The following is an 18705-nucleotide window of genomic DNA, read 5'->3' as shown; positions in this document are numbered from 1 at the left end:
TTCTTTTTCTCCCTCATTCAAGTCTCCAGCACCCCTCTCTTTTTTTCTCCAGTTCGCTCTCTCTGGTTTTTTTTTTTTTTTTTTTGACCAACCAAGGAAGTAGATAATAAAGAATCCAATATTTTTACCTACCTCTTTAGACATTCTCAAATTTCTTTGTAATTCTTTGTTGTTCTTTCCAGCTTTTTTTTTTTTATTTTTTTTTTATTTTTATTTTTTTATCTCTATCCCCCTTCTTTTATTTGCTTTGTCTCCCTCGTTCAAGAACGTTCCAGGCTTCCAGCACTAGCAGGCGCAGTTCTCATTCTCCAGCCTCTCTCTCTGTTTCTTTTTTTTTTTTCTTTTTAACTTGATTCCAGAGGGCATTTGTGTAAAAATGCCATAAGTCCACTTTTCTCCCCCACAATTTTCCTCCCAAATGGAGGAAGAAATTTGTGGCCTGGCAGAGAAAATAATCTCCTGGATTTTCCTTCCTTGCTTTTTTCTTCAGTTTTCCAAGCAGTGAAAAACACTGTTTTCCTCAGCATTTTCCATCCCTCCTAAAATTACCCCCACCAAACACAGTGGTAGTGTGCAGTCCACACTAATTTTAAAAGTCAGCTTTTTTTATTTTTTTTATTTTTTATTATTGTTAGATGGATTTATACGAGTTAAATATAATTTACCAATAAAATAAATAACTTTTGAATGGAATAATGACTGATAGGTAGATGACAACTATCTAGGGGGTTTTCATTCCAATTGCTAAGGCCTTGCTGGGGTAAATATTGTTGCGGATAAAAGGTGTTGATTGGGTGTGATGGTGTGAACTCACTGGTGGATAGGTGGCTGGGGGATCTGGAGTTCAAGAAACCAGCTTCCACAATGAGATTTCGACAAGGGGCTGTGTTCATTTCAAGTGCAGATGCAGTTCTTTAGGTTTCACTTGGACTCGATCTAGCCAAGGTGAGCCCTTCACCCAAACTTCAATTGTTTTCTAAATTTCTCTGCAAGCAGCCTGTATAAGTTGAGTCAGAATTTGTTTTCTATACGGTGCCCGTTAACACAACCCATTTTATATTAACTAAACATTGTGCAAAAGATTCCAGCTTTTGTGTTTAATCCAAAATTTCAATCTTTTGTTCATGTACAGGCTAAGAGAATGCTGAAAAATTTCATGATTAAGACTGCGCACCGGAGCATAGAATATAAAATAATTGGCCTGAGTGATTCTCGATGCAAGGACCAGTTGTATGTGCTTTGTACCGAATAAATTTCCCCATCCTAATGTCCTTTTATCTTTTAATCTGAATTTCTAACTCTGGTTTTGCTGTTCTCCAAGATTTGATATGAGAGTGAAAAATGGTGACGGTGCAAATAAAGGTCATTCTGTGGCTATCAGTGTCTATGATTATTTCCTTCAACACTATAAGATACAACTTCAATATTCTGCATACATGCCATGTGTTGATGTCGGCAAGCCAGAACGGCCCAAATATTTGCCTCTGGAGGTGTGTAAATATTTTACATGACACACACACTACTGGTATAATCTTTATGTTAGTTTTTTGCCTCTCTAAGATCTTTTGTCGTTTTGTTTTGGTTGTTTTAGCTCTGTACGCTTATTCCCGATCAACGCTACACAAAAGCATTATCTTTGATGCAGAGGGCATCGTTAGCTAAAAAGTCAAGGCTGAATCCTCAGGCAAGAGTACGAACTCTGATTGATGTAAGTTTTCTTTAAGACCTGAAAGCCTATTTTGTTTGTGTTGGATGATACAATGCATATTTTTGCTTATCTGGCAGGCTGTGGGAAACCAAAAAGATGACCCTGTGCTTGCTGAGTTTCATATTTCTATAGAGAAACAATTGACTCAGGTTGAGGCCCGCATCCTTGAGACTCCAAAGGTATCAATTTGTTGTTGTTGTTGTTGTTGTTGTTGTTGTTTGTGTGTGTGTGTGTGTGTGAGAGAGAGAGAGAGAGAGAGAGAGAGAGAGAGAGAGAGGCAGTGTCAAGGACTGTCTTTTCTTCACTTAACTATCAGTATCCTCTCTGATGGACTGTCTTTGTGATTCACAGTTGAAGGTTGGTAACAACGAAGACTGCAATCCTTGTAATGGGCGATGGAATTTCAATAGCAAGGTATTGCTTAAAGTCCATGGAATTTGAAATTGAAAATTATTAAATTGCATTCTGTAAGAGAAAGAGACTATTTTATCTTTTGTTCTCTACATAATTTTGAATTTGCTTACCTAATTTAATACTTGGTGATGATACTCTTTTTCCCCTGGCTGTGCAGAAGCTTTATGAACCTACTCGAATTGAAAGATGGGTTGTTGTCAATTTCTCGACACCCTGTGAAACTTTTCTTTTTTCACAGGAGCTTATCAACTGCGGAAGAGATATGGGCATTGTAGTCTACACCACGCGATTGTTTTTGACTACTTATATTTATCAACCTTCCTCTTATTTAATGATCTCTTTAATCAATGCAGCATATTGATCAACCATATAGGCTGATCGAAGAAAATTCAGAATTTATTACTGAACCTGTTAAGAGAGTTGAAGAAATGTTTAAACAGGTTAAAGAAGCTAGCATGACCCAGGTTCAAATCATCCTGTGTGTCTTGCCAAAGAGGAAAAACTCTGGTATGACTTCGTTCTCTGCCTTTATTTCCTGTTGAGGATTTCCCTTTCTTCAATCTTACCATCAATCTATGTTGTTTTACATTTTCAAGGGCGGCCCTTGACAATGTAAAACAACATAGATTGATTGCAAGATTGAAGAAAGGGAAATCCTCAACAGGAAATAAAGGCAGAGAACGAAGTCATACCAGAGTTTTTCCTCTTTGGCAAGACACACAGGATGATTTGAACCTGGGTCATGCTAGCTTCTTTAACCTGTTTAAACATTTCTTCAACTCTCTTAACAGGTTCAGCGCTAATAAATTCTGAATTTTCTTCAATCAGCCTATATGGTTGATCAATATGGTGCAATGATTAAAGAGATCATTAAATAAGAGAAAAGTTGATAAATATCCAAAGTAAAATGCCGCCGACTTTGCCAAATATCCAAAGTAAAGCCATGTCACAATTCACAAATCCCAAATGCCTAACCCTAACCCCAGTTTCTGAAATGAAGATCTCTCCCTCTTTCCCTTCGATTCCCAAATACCTAACCCAAACCCCAAACCCCAATTTCCAAAATCAAGATCTCTCTCTCCCTCCGATTCCCAAATCCCAACTGGGAAGAAGATCAAGGACTGATATCGGCAAATCCATCATAGTTTTTGGTGGTTATAATGCATTTAGAAGGAGAACGAGAACCGACTTTTATGGTGGGTGGAGCAAAGTTTAGATGGTATTCTATTCCAGTCCCTTATTATGCAGATGATGCAGAGGCAGAGGCAGAAAAAAAGCTGAGTCCGTTTTCTGTAGTGGAGCTTCACAAACTGTTTTCCTTTGTAGCTCTAAAATCATCTATATATTGTCTTAGCAGCCCTACTACAAAGACGTGGATTTTCGATGGTTGTTATTGGAAGCTTGGTCCTCAAATGAATGTTCGTAGATCTTATCATCACACCATTGTCCTGGGCGGTAAGCTGTATGTTTTAGGTGGTTTATATGCGGATGCGAGAGAGGAATACATTTGGATGGAGGTTCTTAACCTGAAACACACAGCCTGGAGACCATTGCCCAATCCTCCATTACAGATTAGTTCCTTTGGCATGGTTTCTGCTGCTTTACAGCGCACTAAACAAATTATTGTGACTGCATTCCTTAGGGCGACTCCAAGGTCCACCATTGTTATGATTATGATAGTGGTTGTGTGGTTTACATATATGATGTCTGTACTTGTTGTTGGACAGAACTTGACACTCTGACCATCAATCTACGTTGTGGGTCTCTAATTACGCGTAGTAATAGAGCTGTAGTAGTGCGGATGATACCCTCTACTGGGCTTCGCTCAATGAGGATGATAAGTTTTTAGTTGTCCATGCTTACTGTCTATATAAAAATGAGTGGTTTGAGGGCTTTATCAACCCTAAGAGAATCATTGGGATGAAAGAAGCTGTAAGTTATATGAATAATCCAACTCCTGTCCACTTAGGCGGTACCAAATTCTGCCTTCTATTTCAATCCTACATCTGTCATCCGTGGAAACAAGGAATGCAGATATTTGAAATGAAGCATGATTGGTATCTCCATTTGGTTGTATTTGATTTTTCTCTAGAATCAGATCTGGAGGAGGATTTCGGGAAGCTGCATATTTCAGTTGTTTCAACCCAGAAATATCGTCTGGATCACAGTGTATATTTCAGTGATGCTGTGTTGCTGTAAGTTTTCTTAGCTCTTTACAACATCCTCATGAGCCTTCTAAATGTCTAAATGTAACACTTTTATCTGATAAAAAAATTAACATTATTGCAGGGAGGGTAGTGCCTTTAATTGCACCTTGCAGAAGAAACCAAAGTTATGTGCAGATTAGTGTGGGTCACTTCCTTCAAGGGTATATTTCTCCATTCCATCTTCTTATGCATGCACAGTTTTATTGATGAACATATCTGTGTGTGTGTTTGAGTGTTATTAGTTTACGTATTTTGTATGTGTTTATGTGATGGAATGGTTGTGGTCCTTGTGGGATGGTAATTTTGCTAATAATGTGAATGGAATGGATGTAGGATGGTAATTTGGCTAATAATGTGAATTTATCGTTTTAAATGTTTTTGTACTTCAAAGATTGAAAATTATTTGATGGTTTACTATAGGTAACAATATTGAGGGGTGTGCTGTTGGTTTTTCTTCTTGTTATATTTTTATTGTGGTTTGGAATTAGGCTTCTTCTTGTTGTTTTGTGTTTTTATGTGATTTGTTGAATAATGAATAAGAATTGGGATGAATGACGCATTTTGGTACAGTGTGGAAGTGAATAATATTGTGTGTTATTATACGATATAGAATGGTTTTGGATTGGTAATATGGTTAATGGTGTGTGAATTTGAAAGGGTTGTGGATTGGTAGCATTACATAGACCAATAAAAGATTAATCTTGTAATAGCGAACATGATAGAGCAAAATGGTCTAAGTGGCCTTCTTTACTGTGGTTTAGTTGCTCCAGCATTATTGTTAATCCTTGTCAGTATTTATGTCCTATTTGTAGATGCAAGAGAGAGTGAAAAAGAAGAAGCTTTGTTGGGTTTTATTATTTGTACAAATAACAATGATGAATAAAAGTTTTAAGTCTTACAACAAATGAAACAGAACATAGACAGATAAAAGACTAGTCTTAGAATAGTTAATGAGTTGAACAAAATGGACAATTTTCTAATAGACATTTTCTCCCTTTGGCTTAAGATGCACCCTCATCATTTTTGCTCTTTGTTTAATATGGTTATTTACTTGATATGAGTAGTTGATTGATGTCGCTTTCTTTTTCAAAATTTTTATTTCAATAAAAAAATTTCCTTGTAAATTGTGGTATATAAAGTATATTTATATCTTGTTATTTGAAATTGACCATGCAGTAGTATCAACGGAGTTGGCTTACCACAACTTATAGTGAAATAGTGATTTGAATTTAAAATTCTTATGGTAATTGCGAACTTATCACTACCGTCGACAAATTGAATGAAATAGAATTATCTACTTAACACTAACCGTCTTCTTCTTCCACCCAAAAAAAAAAAAAAAGTTATGTTCTTGGTTAATGTAGTGATGAAAGGTTCTTCTCACCTGTATATCGTGCTTCTGTTGATTTAGCCAGGACATGAGATTGTTGGTGGTGACAGCTTGAGTTTGGAAGAGAGAGCTTTGCCATAGAGAAATGTAGAAGAAGGTGGCTGCTCGGCCACAAACAAATTTAGTTTGGAATTTGTAATTTGTATTAGTGTTAAATATTTGATCTATATTATGAATATTATTGCTTGATAAAGAATTTGCTTTGTTATATTATATTGGTAGTTTAAGGTTTTATTTTATTGTCTCAATGCAAATTGGTACATTGAGTATTATTGTCTTATTGTGTTAAATCAATATTTGTATTAGTATACACTTTAATTTAGTCGTGGAGTAAGGGTGAGGTAAGGTGATTTGATGAATTTTCCAAATGTTCTTTTATAGGATTTAAATTTTAGAAAAAACAGTTAAGATTGGGAATTGGAATCCTTTTACAATTTCATGGATAGAATTTATAGAGTTTCTTTGAGAGGAGTTGGAGACGATAAGATTTTTTGAAAACCTACTATGGGAAGAGGTTTTGCAGTTCATTCCTACAATTAGATTTTGACAAAAAGTATAGATCAATCTTTCCCTTGGAAGGCTGTTTGGAAGCCTAAGGTCCTTCTAGAGTTTGTTTTTTTTGCTTGGATTTAGATTTAGGGAATTTTATTAACTATTGATAATCTTTAGAAATGGAAGATTTTGATTTTGGATTGGTATGTGTAAAAGAAATGGGGAATTAGTAGATCACCCTCTAATAGGTTGACAACTACTTTGATATTTTGAGTAATAGATGAATCCTCATGATAAAGCCAATGAGGAATTGAACCAATTGAATCCTGGCTACTGCTCACAAATACTTGATGCCTGCATTAGAGGCTTTCATTTTTATTGGAATGCATTTAGATCCTCTTTGGCAACTTTAATGACAGATGTGCCAATTTGTTTTGAAACCAAGTAGGGGAATTGTTATTGTCCTGTTCTAGACTTGTTAATATTGGTTTCTATTGTAAAGACTCTTTAACTTTTTTTAATTGTCCTTCTGTATTGTAAGGCTTCTTTTTTTTTTCTTTTTTTTTTTTTTTTTTTTGTGTAAAATTAAGACAGACTTTAGTTAGTTTCTATTATAAGACTCTTAATGTTTTTTTAATTATCCTTTTGTATTGTAAGACTATATATATATATATATATATATATATATTTATTTATTTTTTGGGTGTAAAATTAAGACAGACTCTTGTTAATGTTTAATGATTTCTGATAATCTCATGGATGGTTTGGACATCACACAATAGATTGATTTTTAAAAATATAAGAGCAAACCCACAGTTAATTGCTTCGGGTGTATTGGATTTTTTTTTCTCAAAGTACAAGGAATGCAAGTGAGTAAAACCACTTTGATAGACCACCAACAGCAACAAGAAGGATGCCCTCCAGGGCCGATAAAAAAAAATTTTGATGATGCGATATTTAAGGAAGAATGTTCCACTTGTTTGGGTATATTTAATTTTGGACAAAACTTAGGTACGGTACCTTAGGTGCTGTTCCTTAGGTTTACCTCTTAAGAATTAGTCATGTGGCTGCTTAACTAAAAAATACACTTCCATCTCGTGAGAAAAAATCCATATGGTAGAATCTTAAGAGAGGAATTTAAGGAATAATACCTAAGTCTTGCCCTTTAATTTTTCACACAATTCAATACATATATAATTCATTCTCAATTCGAACATGGTATTAGAACCATAACTAACTTTCTTGTGTCTTAAGTACAATGGGCTTAAGGTATGTTTGGTTGGGATGATTTTAGGGAGTATGGAAAAAGATGAGTGGAAAATAGGAGAGTAAATGGGTGGAATGAGTGTTTGGTTTGGTTGGAAGGAGGAGGAGAAGAGAAAAATGGTGGGGTTAGGCTATTATCTCTCTGGGCTCACCCAAACTCAATCTCCCCAAAATTGAGAGAAAATGGGGTCCAAAATGTTGGACTAAAAAGCCCATTGCCAAATGTGTTTGGCCCCCACCCACCGCCCCCCCCCCCCCCCCCCCCCCCCCCATTTTTTTTTTTTTTTTGCCATTTGTTCCTTTCCCTTGCCGGCATTGACAATGTTTTTTCCCATCCTCTTTTTTTTTCATCAGCTTTTTATTTATTTATTTTTTATAGAGTTATTCGTTTCCTTTTTTTTGCCTCTTTAGTTTTGGTTTTTTTTTTTTTTTTGGTTTTATAGGAAACAATTTTGGGTTCTTGGATTTCTTGTACTTTTTTTTTTTTTAAAATGAAGTGCCCATAATAATAATAAAAAAATTTTATTTAGAAATTAATTTTAATGTACAAAAACTGAATTACTTAGAATTTTTTTTTATTTTTTTATTTTTTTTTTATTTTTTATTTTTAAGTTTGATGGGTTTATAGCCAAAAAGTCAATGAAACTCAATAATAATGTCATGCATCTGGCACCTACATCATCACCTTCACAATAATGTAGACTTTAAACTTGTGAGGTTCCATATAAATATAGTGTAGGTTTGGATATCGCTTATTTTGTTAAAAACTGAAAATAATTAAAAAATAATTTTCGGATTATTGTTCATACCAAAAACACTGTTCATTTGCCTATTTGCACTGTTCATGTCCCATGAACAGTGCAATAAGCGCTGGTTTAAAAAAAAAAAAAAAAGAGTAGGCGCAAACATGAGACGCGGACACGCAAACCAAATGGACACATGGTGTGAGAGATGATATGTCTATTAGATGCACAAGATGCCTTATGAACTTATATTCAAAAAAGAATTTAAGAGCGCACCATTCTTTGGATTGTTAGATGGTTTTATACCAAAGAATCAAATATAATTACCAATAAAATAAATTACTTTTAAATGGTCTAAAAAGTAGATAATGATTATCCTAGTGTTTTCATTCCAATTGCTAAGGCTTTACTAGAGTAAACATTGTTGTAGATGAAAGGTGTTGATTCGATGTGGTGGAGTGAACTCAGTGGTGGCTGGGGTTCAAGAAATGGCTTCCACAAGAAGATTTTCCATAAGGGGTTGTGTAGATTTCAAGTATAGTCATGGGTCTGAGCCCAAGTCCATGTAGTTCTTTGGGTTTGGTTTTGTTCCTTGTGATGACAACTTTATTTATTGGTTTTTCACTTGGACTCCATCTAGCGCAGGTGAGCCCTTCACCCTAACTTCAAAGTTGCTTGTTACTTTGTTTGTTCCTCACTAAAATTAAATAAATTAAAAATTGGAGGCACATAGCACCAATGCAAAAAAGAAAAAAAAATGGTGAAACAAAAGTTACTTGGATCATGGTTTTCGGAAGCTGTTTTTTGAATCTCTTAGTTTTCTATCCAATTACCTCATGATGCTGTAATGCAATTTAAGAACAAGACAAAATTCTTTACAATTTTTACACAATTTATGAGGTGACCTGTTGTAATTGGTACAAACTAAAATGGATTTTCCTAGTGGACCTACATGGAAGTGATGTTACAATTAAAAAAAAAAAAAAAAAAAAATTGCCATCTTTACAAGTTGTGAGATAGGTTATAAACAATTGGGTAGAATTTTAGCTATTATCCTCTTTTCTTTTCTTTTTTAAATAATAATAATTGTAATTCATAAACGTGGTTATTATATATAATTGTGATGTATACTATATACTAGAATATGGTCTTATCAAAATTGTTCATTTTCTTTTCTTTGTAGAGAAAGAGAGAGAATGCAGCCAAGCTAAAATGAAGCATTTTGGATGGTGATTTAGATGCTCTATATTGGCTAGATTTTCATGCTGGATTGAACAATGGTTGCATTCTCGGATACGAGACCCAACTATGACCCTCAAATCTAACCATTGGTTCAAGATCAAGTAATCATAGAAAATCACAGACCGGTAAAGAGTTTATTTTCGATGTGTTTTTTTTTTTTAATTTAATTTAATTTTTTATTAAGTCTTTTTTTCACCATTCCTATCTTAAAATTATATTTTTTTTCAGTGATTCCATGACTTCTTAGCACAACTACCTACTTTGGCAAATTTGTTTGAACTGACAGCTAATGGTGCTCAACTATTAGGATTTTCAGGCAATATCCGACAAATATTCATGAGGTTAGCTAGAATTGTAATCAGAACACACAATAGAGGATATTTTTACAGGGATCTAATCCATAGGATCAGAATTTTGACAGATTTCAATCCAACTGTTTCATTTGATGCTTATACAAGCAACATTGACTATGATGTAAATGTTAACAAACTTCATGATATTATGCACTTTAGAAGGGTGGTAGCTTTAATACTTCGAATATCATTTACTACACCAAAATAATCCTATTACATTAAGTGTTAATATAACAAAATTAGTATAGTGGTATTTGATATAATATAACATCTACAAATTAAAAGTCATTGTAATAGTAACTTAAGAGTGGTAAATATTAAATTAATAATAATTAGTTGCAATAGCTAATAATTTTCAATTGCAACAATGAAAATTTCAAAGTGACAATTTGTTGCAACAAATATATCATTGCAAATTTGCAATAACTAAATATCAATTATTTTACAATCTATTGCAATGAAAAACATGAGGCTACAACGAAGATATTATTACAATAATCTAATATCAATTATTTTACAATCTATTGTAATGAAAAATATGAAACAATTTTCTATTACAATGAAGATATTGTTGCAATAACTTGACCCAAATTATTTTTGTCAATTATTTGCAATCTATTGCAATAAATTCATGAAATAATAGACTATTGCTATAAGATATTCAAAGTAGTTAATTGTTTATTACAACAACAAATATATTATTACATCAAAATTGTCATTAAAATATTTAAAGTTTATTGCAAAGAAATTTTTCGTAGCACAAACCTATTACCTCAAATTTTATTGCAACACTTTGCATAAACTATTGTAATGATTCTGATGTTATTACAATGCTTTTTTTTCGTTGTAATAAACATCAATACAATAATTTCTTTTCGAGTCTTATTAAGTTTTTTTTTTTTCCTGCTGTCCTTCTTTACCCTTGTTATTCAACTCTACAATTTTTCCATCCAATCTTTTATAACTCGCAAGACAAGGTAAGGTTTGTCCATGTTGTTAAGAAATTAATAAACCTCGGGCTAGACATATTCAGAGAGTTACTTCAACTTGAACATAACCCCGGTTACAATAAAATTGGTGGGAAAGAATTCCACAACAAAGTATTCTCTGTGACATATATTTGCTTCACGCTCGTTCTGTTGATTACAAACGTGGAAATGGGCTACTAATATTTATTCGACGTGTGCATGATCATTTTCTAAATTTGCAATTGGTATGCACTTTATTTATTTATTTATTTTATTGTTATATGGCTTATATGTTGATAACTAATTTGATTTTTTGAGTAATAGATGAATTGTCATGATAAAGCCGATGAAGAATTGAACCAATTCAGGGACGGGCCCAGGATTTAAAACTAGTGGGGGCCAGAGTATAAAGAAAAAAAATCTCCAAATAGGCATCCATATAGTATTAAAAAATTATAAATACTCAAAATAGTTTCTAAATACATTAAGATGCAATCATTTATCAACAAAGAGAAGAACAAAATATTTTTTTTTTTCTAATAATAAGCTAGTTAAGATTTTGTTTTTGTTGAAGTTTGAGCATTATAGTGGTGGTGCTAAAAATTTAAGCTTTTAGCACCTCAAAAGGCTACTTTATCTATTTTACCATTTCATTTTACAATACATTCAATATCAAATATTCTATTTTTTTTATTACTTTATCTAAAATAATATAAACAACTCATTAAAATAATAAAGGAAGCAAGAGAATTTGAGTTTTTTAATTGAAGAAAGAGATATAATCTTAATAAAATATTGTATTTTATTTTTAACAATTTATTATAGTCAACTGGTATTTATACCTGTTTACTGTAGTTACAAAAAATTTAGTTTTAGCTTCTCCAATACACAGATTTTTTGGTTCTTTGGTGGTAAAATAGTTTTTTTATTTTTTATTTTTTTTTTATTTTTATTTTTTTTTGTTGCTAAAATACAATCATTATTGTGAATTTTTTTATTGTTTTTGTTAAGTTTTTGGCTTAAATAGTTGCTATTTGGTTGATGTTGGTTAGACTTATTGAGGAGAAGGGGGACCTAAGGTTTTGGAAGGGGGGGGGTCCAACTACAAAAATAAAATATATAATAACTATAAAAAAGTGGGACTTGAGGGGGCCCGGACCCCCACTTGGGTCCATCCCTGAACCAATTGTATCCTGGCTATTACTTACAAATACTTGATGCCTGCATAAGAAGCTTTCATTTCTATTGGAATGCATTTAGATCCTCTTTGGCAACTTTAATGATAGAGGCGCCAATTGGTTTTGAAACCACGTAGGGGTGTTGTTATTGTCCTATTCTAAACTTGTTAATATTGGTTTCTATTGTAAGACTCTTAATGTTTTGTTTAATTGTCCTTTTGTATTGTAAGACTTTTTTTGGGTGTAAAATTAAGATAGACTCTAGTTTTTTTTTTTTTTTTTTTTTTTTTTTTTTTTTTTTTTTTGTGTGTGTGGATGAAAAGATAGACTTTGGTTAGTTTCTATTGTAACGACTCTTAATGTTTTTCTAATTGTCCTTTTGTATTATGTCAGGAACCCAGTGCTTCCTAATGAGGATGAATAGGTATTATAACAGAATTGGTGGGAATTGTAGGGAAATTGACTTAATTCGAGGTAGTCGCCCTCCATAGGAAAAGAGAGAGAGAGAGAGAGAGGGAGAGAGATGAATTAATGCACTAAGAAATTGACTTATTCTTCCATTGATATTTAATGTTGAATTACAATGATGTATTTATAATAGATTAGCTCATTGGTTGACATGGCTCAAGATAATTGGCTAGTTAATTCAATATGTGCTCTATGAATTAAGTCATGTGTTAAATGAGCTACATGTGCTCAAATCCTAACTAACTCATCTTAATCTCAACCAACTACCTAACTAAAGGGATTACAACAATTATTTCATATTCCTAACATATTGTAAGACTATTTTTTATGTGTGTAAAATTCGAGTAGACTCTAGTTAATGTTTAATGATTTCCGATCATCTCATGTGTTAGGTCCATATTTTTATGTAATTGGCATATCTTATGACAAAACACACTTTACTTATATTTGGGTAAATCCAAGTAGGTTCAAGATGATCATTACAAGTGGTTACATTTAAGACATAGGGATTACTCAAGAACTACTCAAGAAAAGCTGAATCTGTAAGTCTCGATACCTCCTCAATACCTATCAATCTATCGAGATTTATTAAAGCTCGATACTTGTCTAAATACGTTTCGATCTATTGAGCTTAAGGGATTTTTAATATAGCCTGCAACGTTTTAATTTTAAAATGCTATTTGTTTATAGGTTTGTTTAATCCTTATAGGACTAGGAAAACCCAAGGTTTGTGTAAACCTAATTGGAATAGGAGAACCTATTTAAAAGACCCATTAAGCTCCTCTTTAAATAGGAAGGTGGAGAAAGAAAACTCTAACCCTAGAAAGCTTCATAAGGTTTTCTTTTTGAAACTCTAGCCTTCTCTTACAGAAGAAAAAGTTCTTGTTGCGTTTCTTGTACATCTTTTATTTTTGTAACCAAGCAAATTCTCTAGCACCAACATTGAAAATCTTATTGGTGTTTCTATGTGAAGTTGTTGCAAACTAACTACAACAATCAAAGAGTTGCTGTGGAGTTAGTCACGTATTGGGATCCGTACAAAGGAGTTAGTCATAGATTGGAGATTTGTGCAACAAAGGAAAGAAGGCTATTACAAGATTAAGTCCAATTCGGTATTGGAGTGAAGGTTGAACTGTAGGTTGATATTTTGGAATAGGCCAGGGTAGTGGTAAGATTCCTTATACTTGTAACCGCTTGATTATTGATTAGTGGATTCTTGTGAGTGGTGACCTTAAATTCACCTGGTGGGATCTTTGCCTTGCGAGAGGTTTTCCCATTTGTCAACAAATCACCATGTCAAATTTATTTTCTGCTGTATTTAGTATTTTTGGTGATTTTTTGGTGCCTCCACGATTTGCATGCAATTTAACCTAATTGAATTAATTAACCAGGGTCAAGCTATCTTAACCCAACATCATGAATGATTTGGACATCACACAATAGATTGATTTTTGAAAATAGAAGGGTAGACCCACGGTAAATTGCTTTAGGTGCATTGGATTTTTTCTCAAAGTACAAGGAATGCAGGTGAGCAAAACCACTTTTACAAACCACCAACAGTAGCAACAGAGGTGCCCTCCAAGTAGGGTTGTAAATGAACCAAGCCGATCATGAACAACTCGGGCTCGGCTCGATAAAAAACTTGTTTATGTTTGTTTATTTATAAATAAGCCAAGTTTAAGTCTTAGTTTTAGGCTTGGTTAATAAACAAGCCAAGCCCAAGCAAAAAAATCTATTCACGAGCAAGTTCGTGAGCTTTTAGGCTTGATACACAACAATTTAAGCATAGACTCATTTATAAATATATATGTGTTAGCTAAATATACTTATTACACATATCTTATTAATGACATGGCCAACATGAGACCACCACCTATATATATTACCTTAATTTTGCCTTCCCTTTAAACTAATCAAGAACCACTTTAGACTATAATTACATTTAAAAATAATAAATAATTAAGTAGGCTACATATGATCATTCCCTATCAATCATTTGAAGTAAAATTATAAAACATGTTAGTATTTTCTCATTCATAATAGTTACAAACAAGTATTTTTCTAGTCCTTCACCATCTAACGTGAATGTAAAAATTAGATTTTGAACAATTGCTGAAGTTGTAGACAATGAATGATGGATGAATGAATTGAATTGTGTAAATTATTAATTTGAATAATGGTTAATCATAAGTAAGACTAGACACATGATAAAATTAGTATACTTTTTTCTTTTTCTTTTTTCTTAATTTTAAAGATTTAAGCATTTAATAATGTAATTTTTTTAAAATATCAAGCTTAAAAGCTTGACCTGAGCTCGAGTTTGACTGTTTGAGCTTGATATTAAGTTTGAGTTTGGCTTGACTAATTAATCAAGCCAAGCTCAAGCTTTTTGGTTTTTCCACGAGCTCAAGCTCAAACACTATTTTTAGACTTGTCACAAGCTCAAGTCAAGTTCAAGCTTTTGATTTTTCTTGATGAGCCAAGCTTGAACATGCACTACTTGACAAAGCTCGGCTCGTTTACAGCCCTACCTCCAAGGCTGATAAAAATAAATTTTGATAGTGCGATATTTAAGGAAGAATGTTCCCCTAGTTTGGGTATATTTAATTTTACACACAATTCAATACATATATAATTCATTCTCAATTTGAACATGGTATTAGGCTTAATAAGGTTAGTTGGGTTTGTATTCTCACACTTTGTAAAAACCATTTTATGAAGTCATGGTTGAGAAGTTAGAGATAACTTGAATAATTGCCATGTGATGTGCAATGAAACTCAATAATAATGTCATGCATCTGGCTCCTACATCATCTCTTTCACAATAATGTAGACTCATATATTAGATTTTTTCTACATGTCATGCATCCAGCCCCTAAATGTCAAGCCTCTGGCACCTACATCATCTCTTCCCGACAAACCTTTGTTATATATTAGTTTATTTTTTCTAAAAAAAAGTTTTTATTTTTTATTATTTTTTATACATAATTAGAAACAATTACAATTGCACAATTCAAATTATACATTTTTTGGAGAAGATGTTCAAATTATACCTCTTGTAAGAGTCAGAGTTTACATATTTTTTAAGCCATATATTTTTAAAATATTTAATAGTTTTTCATTATTTATATATATAAAATTTAGAATTTAGTTAGATTTGTACTCTTTGGTTTTTGCACCTAAAAATTCACTTGCCACACAAATTAAAAAATTAGATGAGACACGTGGCGCAAAATTGAACCCTAATCTATATATATAATAATAGGTGAAACTGAGAGAAACTCAAATTAGAATTCCAAATTAGAGTTTCAATTTCGCTTCATGTGTCATAAATTATTTATTCTTAAGGAGTTTTATTTCTTAATTTTAGAATCAAATGTGGGACAACATCATAAATATTCATCCAAGTGAGTTATTAAGTACAAAAACCAAAAAGTCTAGAATAAATGAATTGTAAAAAAAAAAAAAAAAGTGCTTCACAATAATTAAAAAAAAAAGGGCAATTTACATTTTATACCTAATAATATCCTTACAAATTTTTTTAAAGAGTTAACAAAATATAAAAATGACTATTAATAGTATTTAAATTATATATGTGGGGCCTGAAATTTGGAATCCCGGCCCACTTCTCATTAAGAGCCCAAAACCCAAGCCGAGGAGCCCTACTGCCGAGGAGGTATGAGGAGAACCCTTTGATGGCCCAATAATATAGCCGAGGACAACCTCACGCTCAACGCCTCATAAAGCGCCTGAAGAAAAGGACAAACTCAGTACAAGAGCAGTACAAGCTAGAAAGCTGCCAACACCATAACGTGGAGCCCAGCACCTGACAAGCCCATACCCCATACCATGCTATCCAGCTTTTCCCAACCACTCTGACGTGAAGATTGATAGGACGAGTAATTACTCCAAATAAGGAGAAACTGACACGTAGATGAAGAAGGGGAAGTGAATACTAGTATAAAAGGGAAAAGAGAACTAAAAAAGGGGGGGGGGGGGGAGGCCCCCGGAGAAAGAAGGAAGAAAAAGAAGGAGGAATGGTGGGAATGTAATGCTCCTCGGACTAAATCCGAGGAGTCAAACTTTTCAAATTACATTGATGCAAGGCTCAGTTATACAGTCTAAACCCATCTTTGTATGATCGCTTATGAAAACGGGACCAGACCGAAACCCAGCGCCCAAAGGCAGGCCTTTCCAAACCCACTCTCTACCAATCATATTGTTCGGATCCTTTACACACGAGCCCAACGTCATCCTTGGGTCGTTAAAAATCGTGTCCCTACAATTGGCGCCGTCTGTGGGAAGGCTTGCGCGTTGGCGCAGGTGGCGGTGGAGTCAAGTCTCTATCAAGCAGAGGTCCATGAAGTTTCCTCTTTTTCCAGCGACATGCAGTTGTTGCTCCGACAAAACTTCCGCTAGGGGCTACCCCTCGCAGTGCCGATGGCACGAGCAGCTCTAGGGGCTTCCAACCTCAAGCTAACTCTCCCCACCTTGGTCGAGGGGCTAACCTTCGAAAAATAAATAAATAAATACAAAGAAAAAACTACAAGTTTTGGACAGAATCAAGGCCTTGCATGGTCCTCGGACTCAAGCCTATGGGGAAACCAAGTACTCAAAAGAAAAACTACAAGTTTTGGACAGAACTAAGGCCTTGCATGGTCCTCGGACTCAAGCCTATGGGGAAACCAAGTACACAAAGAAAAAACTACAAGTTTTGGACAGAACCAAGGCCTTGCATGGTCCTCGGACTCAAGCCTATGGGGAAACCAAGTACTCAAAAGAAAAACTACAAGTTTTGGACAGAACCAAGGCCTTGCATGGTCCTCGGACTCAAGCCTATGGGGAAACTAAGTACACAAAGAAAAAATTACAAGTTTTGGACAGAACCAAGGCCTTGCATGGTCCTCGGACTCAAGCCTATGGGGAAACCAAGTACACAAAGAAAAAACTACAAGTTTTGGACAGAACCAAAGCCTTGCATGGTCCTCGGACTCAAGCCTATGGGGAAACCAAGTACACAAAGAAAAAACTACAAGTTTTGGACAGAACCAAGGCCTTGCATGGTCCTCGGACTCAAGCCTATGGGGAAACCAAGTACTCAAAAGAAAAGTTACAAGTTTTGGACAGAACTAAGGCCTTGCATGGTCCTCGGACTCAAGCCTATGGGGAAACCAAGTACACAAAGAAAAAACTACAAGTTTTGGACAGAACCAAGGCCTTGCATGGTCCTCGGATTCAAGCCTATGGGGAAACCAAGTACACACAGAAAAAACTACAAGTTTTGGACAGAACCAAGGCCTTGCATGGTCCTCGGACTCAAGCCTATGGGGAAACCAAGTACTCAAAAGAAGAACTACAAGTTTTGGACAGAACCAAGGCCTTGCATGGTCCTCGAACTCAAGCCTATGGGGAAACCAAGTACACAAAGAAAAAATTACAAGTTTTGGACAGAACCAAGGCCTTGCATGGTCCTCGGACTCAAGCCTATGGGGAAACCAAGTACACAAAGAAAAAACTACAAGTTTTGGACAGAACCAAAGCCTTGCATGGTCCTCGGACTCAAGCCTATGGGGAAACCAAGTACACACAGAAAAAACTACAAGTTTTGGACAGAATTAAGGCCTTGCATGGTCCTCGGACTCAAGCCTATGGGGAAACCAAGTACTCAAAAGAAAAACTACAAGTTTTGGACAGAACCAAGGCCTTGCATGGTCCTCGGACTCAAGCCTATGAGGAAACCAAGTACACACAGAAAAAACTACAAGTTTTGGACAGAACCAAGACCTTGCATGGTCCTCGGACTCAAGCCTATGGGGAAACCAAGTACTCAAAAGAAAAACTACAAGTTTTGGACAGAACCAAGGCCTTGCATGGTCCTCGGACTCAAGCCTATTGGGAAACCAAGTACTCAAAAGAAAAACTACAAGTTTTGGACAGAACCAAGGCCTTGCATGGTTCTCGGACTCAAGCCTATGGGGAAACCAAGTACACATAGAAAAAACTACAAGTTTTGGACAGAACCAAGGCCTTGCATGGTCCTCGGACTCAAGCCTATGGGGAAACCAAGTACTCAAAAGAAAAACTATAAGTTTTGGACAGAACCAAGACATTACATGGTCCTCGAACTCAAGCCTATGGGGAAACCAAGTACTTAGAAGAGACAATACGGGGATTGGACACAACCTGGACGTTATATAACCCTTAGAATCTACCCCGCGAAAGAGTTCCCATTGATAAGTGGGCTAATCCCAAGGCTGCATGGATTCCCCAGCCTAC

At 34.6% G+C, this 18705-nt stretch overlaps 1 protein-coding gene and 2 long non-coding RNA genes across 3 annotated transcripts; all 3 read left to right on the top strand.

Moving 5' to 3' along the window:
• Positions 1–220: 220 nt before the first annotated feature.
• Positions 221–2679, top strand: LOC126705902 (protein argonaute 16-like). Its single transcript, XM_050405126.1, has 8 exons — positions 221–945; positions 1133–1230; positions 1322–1490; positions 1592–1708; positions 1786–1887; positions 2060–2122; positions 2280–2393; positions 2476–2679. The coding sequence occupies exons 2-8, from the start codon at positions 1142–1144 to the stop codon at positions 2662–2664; spliced, it is 843 nt and encodes a 280-aa protein (XP_050261083.1). The 5' UTR covers positions 221–945; positions 1133–1141; the 3' UTR covers positions 2665–2679.
• Positions 2680–2759: 80 nt separating this feature from the next.
• On the top strand, positions 2760–5958 carry LOC126705903 (uncharacterized). Its single transcript, XR_007648456.1, has 3 exons — positions 2760–4317; positions 4412–4490; positions 5741–5958. It is a non-coding gene; the product is annotated as an uncharacterized LOC126705903 (long non-coding RNA).
• Positions 4497–5689, top strand: LOC126705904 (uncharacterized). The gene is made up of 2 exons (XR_007648457.1): positions 4497–4805; positions 4870–5689. It is a non-coding gene; the product is annotated as an uncharacterized LOC126705904 (long non-coding RNA).
• Positions 5959–18705: the final 12747 nt, after the last annotated feature.

Source organism: Quercus robur, chromosome 11 (genome assembly GCF_932294415.1).
Source record: "Quercus robur chromosome 11, dhQueRobu3.1, whole genome shotgun sequence".
NCBI classification, from domain to species: Eukaryota; Viridiplantae; Streptophyta; class Magnoliopsida; order Fagales; family Fagaceae; genus Quercus; species Quercus robur.
This window is presented reverse-complemented; position numbering and strand designations above follow the sequence as displayed.